Below are 16,510 nucleotides of genomic sequence, written 5' to 3'. Positions count from 1 at the left end.
AAAGTAAAGCATAGAGACAATTATTATACATGTAATGATGAAACAGCATCAACTTGCCAATGCTCAATAAAATGCATTTCAAATTTTCTCGGTCAGATTGCCGTTTCGTCGGAACCCGTTAAATTCAATTGTATGAATTCTCGAAATATTACACTCGACTGCTAAAACAATACATAGCACATGTAATAGTGTCACCTCACCATAACATTATATAAAACAAAACATGCACATGGTCACCCGTATATAAAAACAATATAATCACATGATATACTGTTATCGCATATTGTATAAAGAAAAATACACGAAGATGGTCAACCGTATATAAAATAATAAATGCACATATTCAAGTGTTCCCACATACTGTATATAAAACAATACACGCCCATGGTCTAGTGTTGTCACATACCTGTATATAAAACAATACATGCCCATGGTCTAGTGTTGTCACATACCTGTATATAAAACAATACATGCCCATGGTCTAGTGTTGTCACATACCTGTATATAAAACAATACATACACATGGTCTAGTGTTCCCACATACTGTATTTAAAACAATACATGCCCATGGTCTAGTGTTGCCACATACCTGTATATAAAACAATACACGCCCATGGTCTAGTGTTGCCACATACCTGTATATAAAACAATACATAACCATGGTCTAGTGTTGCCACATACCTGTATATAAAACAATACACGCCCATGGTCTAGTGTTGCCACATACCTGTATATAAAACAATACATGCCCATGGTCTAGTGTTGCCACATACCTGTATATAAAACAATACATGCCCATGGTCTAGTGTTGCCACATACCTGTATATAAAACAATACATGCCCAGTGCCTAGTGTTCCCACATACCTGTATATAAATCAATGCATGCCCATGGTCTAGTGTTGACACATACCTGTATATAAAACAATACATGCACATGGTCTATTGTTGCCACATACCTGTATATAAAACAATACATGCCCGTGGTCTAGTGTTGTCACATACCTGTATATATAACAATACATGCCCAGGGTCTAGTGTTGTCACATACCTGTATATAAAACAATACATGCCCATGGTCTAGTGTTGTCAAATTCCTGTATATAAAACAATACATAGCCATGGTCTAGTGTTTTCACATACCTGTATATAAAACAATACACGCCCATGGTCTAGTGTTGCCACATACCTGTATATAAAACAATACATGCCCGTGGTCTAGTGTTGCCACATACCTGTATATAAAACAATACATGCACATGGTCTAGTGTTTTCACATACCTGTATATAAAACAATACATGCACATGGTCTATTGTTGCCACATACCTGTATATAAAACAATACATGCCCGTGGTCTAGTGTTGTCACATACCTGTATATAAAACAATACACGCCCATGGTCTAGTGTTGTCACATATCTGTATATAAAACAATACATAACCATGGTCTAGTGTTGTCACATATCTGTATATAAACAATACATGCCCATGGTCTAGTGTTGCCACATACCTGTATATAAAACAATACATGTCCATGGTCTAGTGTTCTCATATACCTGTATATCAAACAATACCTACCCATGGACTAGTTTTGCCACATACCTGTATATAAAACAATACATGCCCAGGGTCTAGTGTTGTCACATACCTGTATATAAAACAATACATGCCCATGGTCTAGTGTTGCCACATACCTGTATATAAAACAATACATGCCCATGGTCTAGTGTTCCCACATACCTGTATATAAAACAATACATGCCCATGGTCTAGTGTTGCCACATACTGTATTTAAAATGGTCTAGTGTTCTCACATACCTGTATATAAAACAATACATGCCCATGGTATAGTGTTGCCACATATCTGTATATAAAACAATACATGCCCATGGTCTAGTGTTGCCACATATCTGTATATAAAACAATACATGCCCATGGTCTAGTGTTGCCACACACCTGTATATAAAACAATACATGCCCATGGTCTAGTGTTGTCACATACCTGTATATAAAACCATACATGCCGATGGTATAGTGTTGCCACATATCTGTATATAAAACAAAACATGCCCATGGTCTAGTGTTGTCACATACCTGTATATAAAACCATACATGCCCATGGTATAGTGTTGCCACATATCTGTATATAAAACAATATATGCCCATGGTCTAGTGTTGTCACATACCTGAATATAAAACATTACATGCCCATGGTTTAGTGTTGTCACATACCTGTATATAAAACAATACATGCCCATGGTCTAGTGTTGCCACACACCTGTATATAAAACAGGGATGCAAACGAATATTCGAATATTCGATCAAACGTTTGATATTCGAATGTCAAAATCGGTATTCGAACATTCGAAAAAGTTCAATAAAGAGAATAAAAAACACTTTGCCTACAACACTATTGTTGTTTATTAAGTTCGTTTGTCGTGTATTTACAACGATTGGCCTTTACTGCCAGAGGTGTGAATGTGATGACAATCCACTAAATACGCGTCATAATCATGTCATTTAGGGACATATCGTCGGGTACTAAAAAAAGTCCCCCTACTTTTAAATTACTGGCTAGGAATCGGCTTAAGAACCAATATGTTGTCATGGCTGCAAATTAATCTGCGCAAATCGCCGTGATGATGAGAATTATGTTGTTACGTATGCGTGCTTAAAACTGTGTCCAAGCTTCGATACAATGCTCGTGCTTTGAAATGTAAATGTATAGTATAGTGTTTTAGGATATGTTTCCTCTATAGTTGTACAATAGATGAGTCAAATCCACTTATGTTTTTATTTTATTATTTTACTAGTTCCCGAGTTGGTTTGCGTTTTCTATAGTTTTCCATAGTTATACTTAGTCAGTTTAGAGGTCAATCTCAGAACGAGGCCATCCTACGGAAAGACCCTATATTGACGCAAAACAATATTTGACTAGGAATCCATCTAATTTCACAGCGGAATTGAAATTATTCGATTTTATTGTTTGTCTGTTTATAATGTATTACTTCTTTCGTCCTGAAAATGGATATTTTAAAAGACTCATTAAGGGAAATCAGGGTCCGCCGCGCGCACTGGCTACGATAAAGTAGAGTAAAAATGCCCCGGCTATTACTGCAGCTAATAATAATAGTAGTTTACTTCATGTTCTAAAATTTTGGTAATCGAATATTCGAATATTCGATCGAAAGAATTACCGAATATTCGAATATCATTTTTGCCATTCGTTTGCATCCCTAGTATAAAAGAATACATGCACATGGTCTAGTGTTGCCACATACCTGTATATAAAACAATACATGCCCATGGTCTAGTGTTGACACATACCTGTATATAAAACAATACATGCACATGGTCTATTGTTGCCACATACCTGTATATAAAACAATACATGCCCATGGTCTAGTGTTGACACATACCTGTATATAAAACAATACATGCCGATGGTCTAGTGTTCCCACATACCTGTATATAAAACATTACACGCCCATGGTCTAGTATTGCCACATACCTGTATATAAAACAATACATAGCCACGGTCTAGTGTTGTCACATATCTGTATATAAAACAATACATGCCCATGGTCTAGTGTCCCCACATACCTGTATATAAAACAATACATGCCCAGGGCCTAGTGTTCCCACATACTGTATGTAAAACAATACATGCCCAGGGCCTATTGTTGCCACAAACCTGTATATAAAACAATACATAGCCACGGTCTAGTGTTGTCACATATCTGTATATAAAACAATACATGCCCATGGTCTAGTGTCCCCACATACCTGTATATAAAACAATACATGCCCAGGGCCTAGTGTTCCCACATACTGTATGTAAAACAATACATGCCCAGGGCCTATTGTTGCCACAAACCTGTATATAAAACAATACATAGCCATGGTCTAGTGTTGTCACATACCTGTATATAAAACAATACATGCCCATGGTCTAGTGTTCCCACATACCTGTATATAAAACAATACATGCCCAGGGCCTAGTGTTCCCACATATCTGTATATAAAACAATACATGCCAAGGGCCTAGTGTCCCCACATACCTGTATATAAAACAATACCTGCCCATGGTCTTGTGTTCCCATATACTGTAAATAAAACAATACACGCCCATGGTCTAGTGTTGCCACATACCTGTATATAAAACAATACATGCCCAGTGCCTAGTGTTGCCACATACCTGTATATAAAACAATACATGCCCAGGGCCTAGTGTCCCCACATACCTGTATATAAAACAATACATGCCCATGGTCGAGTGTTGTCACATACCTGTATATAAAACAATACATGCCCATGGTCTAGTGTCCCCACATACCTGTATATAAAACAATACATGCCCATGGTCTAGTGTCCCCACATACCTGTATATAAAACAATACATGCCCATGGTCTAGTGTTGCCACATACCTGTATATAAAACAATACATGCCCATGGTCTAGTGTTGTCACATACCTGTATATAAAACAATACATGCCCAGTGCCTAGTGTTCCCACATACCTGTATATAAAACAATACATGCCCATGGTCTAGAGTTGCCACATACCTGTATATAAAACAATACATGCCCAGGGCCTAGTGTTGTCACATATCTGTATATAAAACAATACATGCGCATGGTCTAGTGTTGCCACATACCTGTATATAAAACAAAACATGCACAAGACCTAGTGTCCCCACATACCTGTATATAAAACAATACATGCCCAGGGCCTAGTGTTCCCACATACCTGTATATAAAACAATACATGCCCATGGTCTAGTGTTGCCACATACCTGTATATAAAACAATACATGCCCATGGTCTAGTGTTCCCACATACCTGTATATAAAACAATACATGCCCATGGTCTAGTGTTCCCACATACCTGTATATAAAACAATACATGCCCATGGTCTAGTGTTGTCACATACCTGTATATAAAACAATACATGCACATTGTCTAGTGTTAACACATACCAGTATATAAAACAATACATAGCCATGGTCTAGTGTTGTCACATACCTGTATATAAAACAATACATGCCCATGGTCTAGTGTTGTCACATACCTGTATATAAAACAATACATGCCCATGGTTTAGTGTTCTCACATACCTGTATATAAAACAATACATGCCCATGGTCTAGTGTTGTCACATTCCTGTATATAAAACAATACATGCCCATGGTCTAGTGTTGTCACATACATGTGTATAAAACAATACATGCCCATAGTCTAGTGTTGTTACATACCTGTATATAAAACAATACATTTCCATGGTCTAGTGTTCCCACATACCGTATATAAAACAATACATGCCCATGGTCTAGTGTCCCCACATACCTGTATATAAAACAATACATGCCCATGGTCTAGTGTTGTCACATACCTGTATATAAAACAATACATGCACATGGTCTAATGTTCCCACATACTGTATATAAAACAATACATGCCCATGGTCTAGTGTCCCCACATACCTGTATATAAAACAATACATGCCCATGGTCTAGTGTTGTCACAGACCTGTATATATAACAATACATGCCCATGGTCTAGTGTTGTCACATACCTGTATATAAAACAATACATGCACATTGTCTAGTGTTAACACATACCAGTATATAAAACAATACATAGCCATGGTCTAGTGTTGCCACATACCTGTATATAAAACAATACATGCCCATGGTCTAGTGTTGTCACATACCAGTATATAAAACAATACATGCACATGGTCTAGTGTTGTCACATACCTGTATATAAAACAATACATAGCCATGGTCTAGTGATGTCACATATCTGTATTTAAAACAATACATGCTCATGGTCTAGTGTTGCCACATACCTGTATATAAAACAATACATAGCCATGGTCTAGTGTTGTCACATACCTGTATATAAAACAATACATGCCCATGGTCTAGTGTTGTCACATACCTGTATATATAACAATACATAGCCATGGTCTAGTGTTGTCACATACCTGTATTTAAAACAATACATGCTCATGGTCTAGTGTTGCCACATACCTGTATATAAAACAATACATAGCCATGGTCTAGTGTTGTCACATACCTGTATATAAAACAATACATGCACATGGTCTAGTGTTGTCACATACCTGTATATATAACAATACATGCCCATGGTCTAGTGTTGTCACATACCTGTATATATAACAATACATAGCCATGGTCTAGTGTTGTCACATATCTGTATTTAAAACAATACATGCTCATGGTCTAGTGTTGCCACATACCTGTATATAAAACAATACATAGCCATGGTCTAGTGTTGTCACATACCTGTATATAAAACAATACATGCACATGGTCTAGTGTTGTCACATACCTGTATATATAACAATACATGCCCATGGTCTAGTGTTGTCACATACCTGTATTTAAAACAATACATGCTCATGGTCTAGTGTTGCCACATACCTGTATATAAAACAATACATAGCCATGGTCTAGTGTTGTCACATACCTGTATATAAAACAATACATGCCCATGGTCTAGTGTTGTCACATACCTGTATTTAAAACAATACATGCTCATGGTCTAGTGTTGCCACATACCTGTATATAAAACAATACATAGCCATGGTCTAGTGTTGTCACATACCTGTATATAAAACAATACATGCCCATGGTCTAGTGTTCCCACATACCTGTATATAAAACAATACATGCCCAGGGCCTAGTGTTCCCACATATCTGTATATAAAACAATACATAGCCATGGTCTAGTGTTGTCACATACCTGTATATTAAACAATACATGCCCATGGTCTAGTGTCCCCACATACCTGTATATAAAACAATACATGCCCATGGTCTAGTGTTGCCACATACCTGTATATAAAACAATACATGCCCAGGGCCTAGTGTCCCTACATACCTGTATATAAAACAATACATGCCAAGGGCCTAGTGTCCCCACATACCTGTATATAAAACAATACATGCCCATGGTCTAGTGTTGCCACATACCTGTATATAAAACAATACATGCCAAGGGCCTAGTGTCCCCACATACCTGTATATAAAACAATACATGCCCATGGTCTAGTGTTGCCACATACCTGTATATAAAACAATACATGCCCATGGTCTAGTGTTGCCACATACCTGTATATAAAACAATACATGCCCATGGTCTAGTGTTCCCACATACCTGTATATAAAACAATACATGCCTAGGGCCTAGTGTTGCCACATACCTGTATATAAAACAATACATGCCCAGGGCCTAGTGTCCCTACATACCTGTATATAAAACAATACATGCCCATGGTCTAGTGTTGTCACATACCTGTATATAAAACAATACATGCACATGGTCTAGTGTCCCCACATATCTGTATATAAAACAATAAATAGCCATGGTCTAGTGTTGTCACATACCTGTATATAAAACAATACATGCCCATGGTCTAGTGTCCCCACATACCTGTATATAAAACAATACATGCCCAGGGCCTAGTGTTCCCACATATCTGTATATAAAACAATACATGCCCAGGGCCTAGTGTCCCCACATACCTGTATATAAAACAATACATGCCCATGGTCTAGTGTTGTCACATACCTGTATATAAAACAATACATGCCCATGGTCTAGTGTCCCCACATACCTGTATATAAAACAATACCTGCCCATGGTCTTGTGTTCCCATATACTGTAAATAAAACAATACACGCCCATGGTCTAGTGTTGCCACATACCTGTATATAAAACAATACATGCCTAGGGCCTAGTGTTGCCACATACCTGTATATAAAACAATACATGCCCAGGGCCTAGTGTCCCCACATACCTGTATATAAAACAATACATGCCCATGGTCTAGTGTTGTCACATACCTGTATATAAAACAATACATGCCCATGGTCTAGTGTCCCCACATACCTGTATATAAAACAATACATGCCCATGGTCTAGTGTACCTACATACCTGTATATAAAACAATACATGCCCATGGTCTAGTGTTGCCACATACCTGTATATAAAACAATACATGCCCATGGTCTAGTGTTGTCACATACCTGTATATAAAACAATACATGCCCAGTGCCTAGTGTTCCCACATACCTGTATATAAAACAATACATGCCCATGGTCTAGAGTTGCCACATACCTGTATATAAAACAATACATGCCCTGGGCCTAGTGTCTCCACATACCTGTATATAAAACAATACATTCCCAGGGCCTAGTGTTGTCACATAATTATCTGTATATAAAACAATACATACCCATTGTCTAGTGTTGCCACATACCTGTATATAAAACAATACATGCCCAGTGCCTAGTGTTCCCACATACCTGTATATAAAACAATACATGCCCATGGTCTAGTGTTGCCACATACCTGTATATAAAACAATACATGCCCATGGTCTAGTGTTCCCACATACCTGTATATAAAACAATACATGCCCTGGGCTTAGTGTTCCCACATACCTGTATATAAAACAATACATTCCCAGGGCCTAGTGTCCCCACATACCTGTATATAAAACAATACATACCCATGGTCTAGTGTTGCCACATACCTGTATATAAAACAATACATGCCCAGGGCCTAGTGTCCCCACATACCTGTATATAAAACAATACATGCCCATGGCCTAGTGTTCCCACATACCTGTATATAAAACAATGCATGCCCATGGTCTAGTGTTGCCACATACCTGTATATAAAACAATACATAGCCATGGTCTAGTGTTGCCATATACCTGTATATAGAACAATACTTGCCCATGGTTTAGTGTTCTCACATACCTGTATATAAAACAATACATGCCCATGGTCTAGTGTTGTCACATTCCTGTATATAAAACAATACATGCCCATGGTCTAGTGTTGTCACATACCTGTGTATAAAACAATACATGCCCATGGTCTAGTGTTGTCACATACCTGTATATAAAACAATACATGCCCATGGTCTAGTGTTGTCACATACCTGTATATAAAACAATACATGCCCATGGTTTAGTGTTCTCATATTCCTGTATATAAAACAATACACGCCCATGGTCTAGTGTTGTCACATACCTGTATATAAAACAATACATGCCCATGGTCTAGTGTTGTCACATACCTGTATATAAAACAGTACATAGCCATGGTTTAGTGTTCTCATATTCCTGTATATAAAACAATACACGCCCATGGTCTAGTGTTGTCACATACCTGTATATAAAACAATACATGCCCATGGTCTAGTGTCCCCACATACCTGTATATAAAACACTACATGCCCATGGTCTAGTGTTGTCACATACGTGTATATATAACAATACATGCCCATGGTCTAGTGTTGTCACATACCTGTATATAAAACAATACATGCACATTGTCTAGTGTTAACACATACCTGTATATAAAACAATATATAGCCATGGTTTAGTGTTGACACATACCTGTATATAAAACAATACTCGCCCATTGTCTAGTGTTGTCACATACCTGTTTATAAAACAATACTCGCCCATTGTCTAGTGTTGTCACTTATCTGTATATAAAACAATACATACTCATGGTCTAGTGTTTTCACATACCTGTATATAAAACAATACATGCCCATGGTCTAGTGTTGTCACATACCTGTATATAAAATAATACATGCCCATGGTCTAGTGTTGTCACATACCTGTATATAAAACAATACATACACATTGTCTAGTGTTCTCACATACCTGTATATCAAACAATACCTGCCCATGGTCTAGTGTTGCCACATACCTGTATATAAAACAATACATAGCCATGGTCTAGTGTTGTCACATACCTGTATACAAAAGTAGTTTGAATACACTACATCCTGAATTTCCCTTCAAATCCCGCCCTACTCAAAATTAAACCACTTATCCCCCTGTGTTCTTTGGAAGAGGACGCATGTTCAACGTTGCGCCTCCACGTTGCCCCCATCTAACGTCAAATCCTTGAGTCAACCAAGCCAATGTAATGGCGGCTTCTTTTAAGAAAGGCGGGATTTGAAGGGAAATTCAGGATGTAGTGTATTTAAACTAGTTTGAAAACATGTCAAAATTACTGTAAGAAAGCTATATACCATTTGCATTCCACTCGCAGATACCGAGGGGAGGCCATCGATTGAACTCAGTGCCTATTTTGCTTGAAATGTGTTTGCTATCTGGCCATTTACATATACAGTTTAATATCCTCGTTCCAATACTCAACACTAATACTATACTAATATTAAATAAATAATTATATAATAATTATGGTTTGTAAACGTAGTCGAATTACACAAAACTTGAATGGTTTTCGTACAGAATAAACATTCAACACACTGAACGAGAGTCATCCATCATTACGATCACAAAACGAGTTATCGGTAAAAGTAATTGTATTTTCACCTATTTTACATGTCCTTGTATTAAAAATATATTTGCACGCAGTTGTAAGTGTTAGTCAGTAAAGGGCGCCCTTCCTTCCATTGTAGTACCGGGCATTTTCTCGACCGGAAGCGTTAAGCCAGGCGAACTACTCCCTCGAGGTCGGAGTGGACATTCTCAACTACTTTGAGAAGTATTTCAACATTTCATACCCGCTGCCCAAACAAGGTGGGTCCTCGCCTGATAACAAAGTCAATACTAGCGTTATTTTAGTGATAATATAGTGCGATGTTCCAGGCATGATAGCGCTATGTGATAGACGCGACAACGCTTCAGACATGACAGCATTACAACGTTTGCTCCAGGCATGATAACGCTATTTGATAGACGCGACAACGCTTCAAACATGACAGCATTACAACGTTTGCTCCAGGCATGATAACGCTATTTGATAGACGCGACAACGCTTAAGACATGACAGCACTACAATGTATGCTCCAGGCATGATAACGCTATGTGATAGACGCGACAACGTTTCACACATAACAGAACTAGAACGTATGCTCCAGGCATGAAAGCGCTATGTGATAGACGCGACAACGCTTCAGACCTGACAGTGCTACAACGTTGGCTCCAGGCATTATGACGCTATGTGATAGACGCGACAACGCTTCAGACATAACAGAACTACAATGTATTCTCCATGCATGATAACGCTATGTGATAGACGCGACGACGCTTCAGACATGACAGCATTACAACGTATGCTCCAGGCATGATAACGCTATTTGATAGACGCGACAACGCTTCAGACATAACAGAACTACAACGTATGCTCCAGGCATGATAGCGCTATGTGATAGACGCGACAACGTTTCAGACATGACAGTGCTACAACGTATGCTCCAGCCATGATAGCGCTATGTGATAGACGCGACAACTCTTCAGACATAACAGAACTACAACGTATGATCCAGGCATGAAAGCGATATGTGATAGACGCGACAACGCTTCAGACACGACAGCATTACAACGTTTGCTCCAGGCATGAAGGCGATATGAGATAGACGCGACAACGCTTCAGACATAACAGAACTACAGCGTATGCTCCAGGCATGATAGCGCTATGTGATAGACGAGACAACGCTTCAGACATAACAGAACTACAACGTATGCTCCAGGCATGATAGCGCTATGTGATAGACGCGACAACGTTTCACACATAACAGAACTAGAACGTATGCTCCAGGCACGATAGCGCTATGTGATAGACGCGACAACGTTTCACACATAACAGAACTAGAACGTATGCTCCAGGCATTAAAGCGCTATGTGATAGACGCGACAACGCCTCAGACCTGACAGTGCTACAACGTTGGCTCCAGGCATGATAACGCTATGTGATAGACGCGACGACGCTTCAGACATGACAGCAATACAACGTATGATCCAGGCATGAGAACGGTATGTGATAGACGCGACAACGCTTCAGACATAACAGAACTACAACGTATGATCCAGGCATGATAGCGCTATGTGATAGACGCGACAACGTTTCAGACATGACAGTGCTACAACGTATGCTCCAGGCATGATAGCGCTATGTGATAGACGCGACAACGCTTCAGACATAACAGAACTACAACGTATGATCCAGGCATGAAAGTGATATGTGATAGACGCGACAACGCTTCAGACATGACATCATTACAACGTTTGCTCCAGGCATGATAGCGCTATATGATAGACGAGACAACGTTTCAGACATAACAGAACTACAACGTATGCTCCAGGCATGATAGCGCTATGTGATAGACGCGACAACGCTTCAGACATAACAGAACTACAACGTATGCTCCAGACATGATAGCGATATGTGATATACGCGACAACGCTTCAGACATAACAGAACTACAACGTTTGCTCCAGGCATTATGACGCTATGTGATAGACGAGACAACGCTTCAGACATAACAGAACTACAACGTATGCTCCAGGCATGATAACGCTATGTGATAGACGAGACAACGCTTCAGACATAACAGAACTACAACGTTTGCTCCAGGCATGATAGCGCTATGTGATAGAAGAGACAACGCTTCAGACATAACAGAACTACAACGTATGCTCCAAGCATGATAGCGCTATGTGATAGACGCGACAACGTTTCAGACATACAGTGCTACAACGTATGCTCCAGGCATGATAACATGATAAAGCTATGTGATAGACATGACAGCGCTACAACTTATGCTCCACGCATAAAAAAGCTATGTGATAGACATGACAGCGCTAGAACGTATGCTCCACGCATGATAAAGCTATGTGATAGACATGACAGCGCTAGAACGTATGTTCCATGCATGATAAAGCTCTGTGATAGACATGACAGCGCTAGAACGTTTGCTACAGGCATGATAGCGATATGTGGTAGACACGACAGTGCTTCAGACACGACAACACTACAACCTATGCCACAGGCATGATAGCGATATGTGGTAGACACTACAACGGTCAAGATAGCGTTATTTGCAGACAAGATAGCATAATGTTGCAGACATATAAGCGTTATGTTAAAGACAAGATAACATTGTGTTGCAGACGAGATAGCGGTATGTTGCAGACAAGAACGCGTTATGTGGCAGACAAAATATCGTTATGTTACCTACAAGATAGCGCTGTGTTTGCAGACAAGATAGCGTAATGTTTGCCGACAAGATAGCGTATTGTTTGCAGATAAGATAGCGTTATGTGGCAGATACAAGATAGCGTTGTGTTACAGACAACAGAGAGTTGTGTTACAGATAATCTAGCGTTGTAATGCAGATAATCTAGGATTGATTTACAGACAAGACAACGTTATGTTACAGACAAGAGAGCGTTGTGTTGCAGATTAGATAGCATTGTGTTGCAGATGATCTAGCGTTGTGTGACAGACATAGAAGCGATATGTTGTAGACAAGAGAGCGTTGTGTTCTAATGATGATAATACTATATTGAGTTTGATAACATAGCTGCATTTTAAGACATTCTATCAATGTACTTGATGTGTGACATTCAGTTATGCTCCGTGCGGTATGTTTCAGATATGATAGCGGTGCCCGATTTCTCGGCTGGGGCCATGGAAAACTGGGGTCTGATCGTGTATCGGGAGACGGCCATGTTGTATGAGAAGGGCGTTTCCTCGGAGGGAAATAAACAAAGGGTGGCCGTTGTCGTCTCCCACGAACTCGCCCACCAGGTATGGCCCTACAGCATACCTTTTTATATAACAAGACTATTTTTGAACACGCCACGAATGTTTTTCAAACATGACGTGGCAAATGCAGTTCACCAGGATACAAGCATTCTGTAAACAAAATCGTTTTTTCCGCTCACGGTAACCATGAGCTTGACCTCTTATTAACTAAGTTCAAAATAGATTGGGTGTTGTTCATGTTTAAGAGACCACTTACCAAGTTCGAGGTTTCAAGATGAAGTGTTTTCAATTATATTTCAGTAGTTTGGTAACCTGGTATCTCCCTCCTTTATGTCAGTGGTTTGCTAACCTGGTATCCCTGTCGTGTGTTTCAGTGGTTCTGTAACCTGGTATCCCCCTCCTGTATTTCAGTGGTTCTGTAACCTGCTATCCCACTCCTGTATTTTAGTGGTTTGGTAGTCTGGTATCCCACTCCTGTATTTCAGTGGTTATGTAATCTGGTATCCCCCTCCTGTATTTCAGTGGATATGTAATCTGGAATCCCACTCCTGTATTTCCGTGGTTTGGTAACCTGGTATCCTCCTCCTGTATTTCAGTGGATATGTAATCTGGTATCCCCCTCCTGTATTTCAGTGGATATGTAATCTCGAATCCCGCTCCTGTATTTCTGTGGTTTGGTAACCTGGTATCCTCCTCCTGTATTTCAGTGGATATGTAATCTGGTATCCCCCTCCTGTATTTCAGTGGATATGTAATCTGGTATCCCCCTCCTGTATTTCAGTGGATATGTAATCTGGAATCCCGCTCCTGTATTTCTGTGGTTTGGTAACCTGGTATCCTCCTCCTGTATTTCAGTGGATATGTAATCTGGTATCCCCCTCCTGTATTTCAGTGGATATGTAATCTGGTATCCCCCTCCTATATTTCAGTGGTTTGGTAACCAGGTATCTCTCTCCTGTATTTTAGTAGTTTGGTAAACTGGTATCTCTCTCTCCTGCATTTTAGTGGTTTTGTAAACTGGTATCCTCCTCCTGTATTTCAATGGTTTGGTAACCTTGTATCCCCCTCCTGTATTTCAGTGGTTTGGTAACCTGGTATCCTCCTCCTGTATTTCACTGGTTTGGTAATCTGGTATCCCCCTCCTGTATTTCAGTGGTTATTTAACCTGGTATCTCTCTCATGTATTTCAGTGGTTCGGTAACCTAGTATCCTCCTCCTGTATTTCACTGGTTTGGTAATCTGGTATTCCCCTCCTGTATTTCAGTGGTTCCGTGACCTGGTATCCTCCTCCTGTATTTCAGTGGTTCGGTAATCTGGTAATCCCCTCCTGTATTTCAGTGGTTTGGTAACCTGGTATCCTCCTCCTGTATTTCACTGGTTTGGTAATCTGGTATTCCCCTCCTGTATTTCAGTGGTTTGGTAATCTGGTAATCCCCTCCTGTATTTCAGTGGTTCGGTAATCTGGTATCCCCCTCCTGTATTTCAGTGGTTCGGTAATCTGGTATTCCCCTCCTGTATTTCAGTGGTTTGGTAACCTGGTATTCCCCTCCTGTATTTCAGTGGTTCGGTAATCTGGTAATCCCCTCCTGTATTTCAGTGGTTTGGTAATCTGGTATTCCCCTCCTGTATTTCAGTGGTTCGGTAATCTGGTAATCCCCTCCTGTATTTCAGTGGTTCGGTAATCTGGTATCCCCTCCTGTATTTCAGTGGTTCGGTAATCTGGTATTCCCCTCCTGTATTTCAGTGGTTTGGTAACCTGGTATTCCCCTCCTGTATTTCAGTGGTTCGGTAATCTGGTAATCCCCTCCTGTATTTCAGTGGTTTGGTAACCTGGTATTCCCCTTTCGTATTTTAGTGGTTCGGTAACCTGGTATCCTCCTCCTGTATTTCACTGGTTTGGTAATCTGGTATCCCCTCCTGTATTTCAGTGGTTTGGTAATCTGGTATTCCCCTCCTGTATTTCAGTGGTTTGGTAACCTGGTATTCCCCTCCTGTATTTCAGTGGTTCGGTAATCTGGTAATCCCCTCCTGTATTTCAGTGGTTTGGTAACCTGGTATTCCCCTTTCGTATTTTAGTGGTTTGGTAACCTGGTATCCTCCTCCTGTATTTCACTGGTTTGGTAATCTGGTATCCCCCTCCTGTATTTCAGTGGTTTGGTAACCTGGTATTCCCCTTTCGTATGTTAGTGGTTTGGTAATCTGGTATCCTCCTCCTGTATTTCACTGGTTTGGTAATCTGGTAACCCACTCCAGTATTTCAGTGGTTATGTAACCTGGTATCCTCCTCCTGTATTTCACTGGTTTGGTAATCTGGTATTCCCCTCCTGTATTTCAGTTGTTCTGTAATCTGGTATCTCTCTATTGTATTTCAGTGGTTCGGTAATCTGGTATTCCCCTCCTGTATTTCACTGGTTCGGTAACCTGGTATCCTCCTCCTGTATTTCACTGGTTTGGTAATCTGGTATTCCCCTCCTGTATTTCAGTTGTTCTGTAATCTGGTATCTCTCTCCTGTATTTTAGTGGTTCGGTAACCTGGTATCCCCTCCTGTATTTCAGTGGTTCGGTAATCTAGTATTCCCCTTTCGTATGTTAGTGGTTTGGTAATCTGGTATCCCCCTCCTGTATTTCAGTGGTTTGGTAACCTGGTATTCCCCTTTCGTATGTTAGTGGTTTGGTAATCTGGTATCCCCTCCTGTATTTCAGTGGTTTGGTAGCCTGGTATCCTCCTCCTGTATTTCAGTGGTTCGGTAACCTGGTATCCTCCTCCTGTATTTCTCTGGTTTGGTAATCTGGTATTCCCCTCCTGTATTTCAGTTGTTCTGTAATCTGGTATCTCTCTCCTGTATTTTAGTGGTTCGGTAACCTGGTATTCCCCTTTCGTATGTTAGTGGTTTGGTAATCTGGTATCCCCCTCCTGTATTTCAGTGGTTCGGT

General features: G+C 39.9%; 1 protein-coding gene across 4 annotated transcripts in view; it reads left to right on the top strand.

The window, feature by feature from the left end:
- LOC128222483 (aminopeptidase N-like) overlaps positions 1-16,510 on the top strand; it is a 114,458-nt gene that overhangs the window by 47,386 nt on the left and 50,562 nt on the right. For all 4 annotated transcript variants that reach the window (XM_052931507.1, XM_052931508.1, XM_052931505.1 and 1 more), the window contains exons 8-9: positions 10,485-10,605; positions 13,464-13,618. In XM_052931507.1, coding sequence (XP_052787467.1) covers positions 10,485-10,605; positions 13,464-13,618 — 276 coding nt within the window. The remainder of the gene's footprint in view (positions 1-10,484; positions 10,606-13,463; positions 13,619-16,510) is intronic.

Source organism: Mya arenaria, chromosome 16 (assembly GCF_026914265.1).
Source record: "Mya arenaria isolate MELC-2E11 chromosome 16, ASM2691426v1".
Classification (NCBI taxonomy): Eukaryota; Metazoa; Mollusca; class Bivalvia; order Myida; family Myidae; genus Mya; species Mya arenaria.
This window is presented reverse-complemented; position numbering and strand designations above follow the sequence as displayed.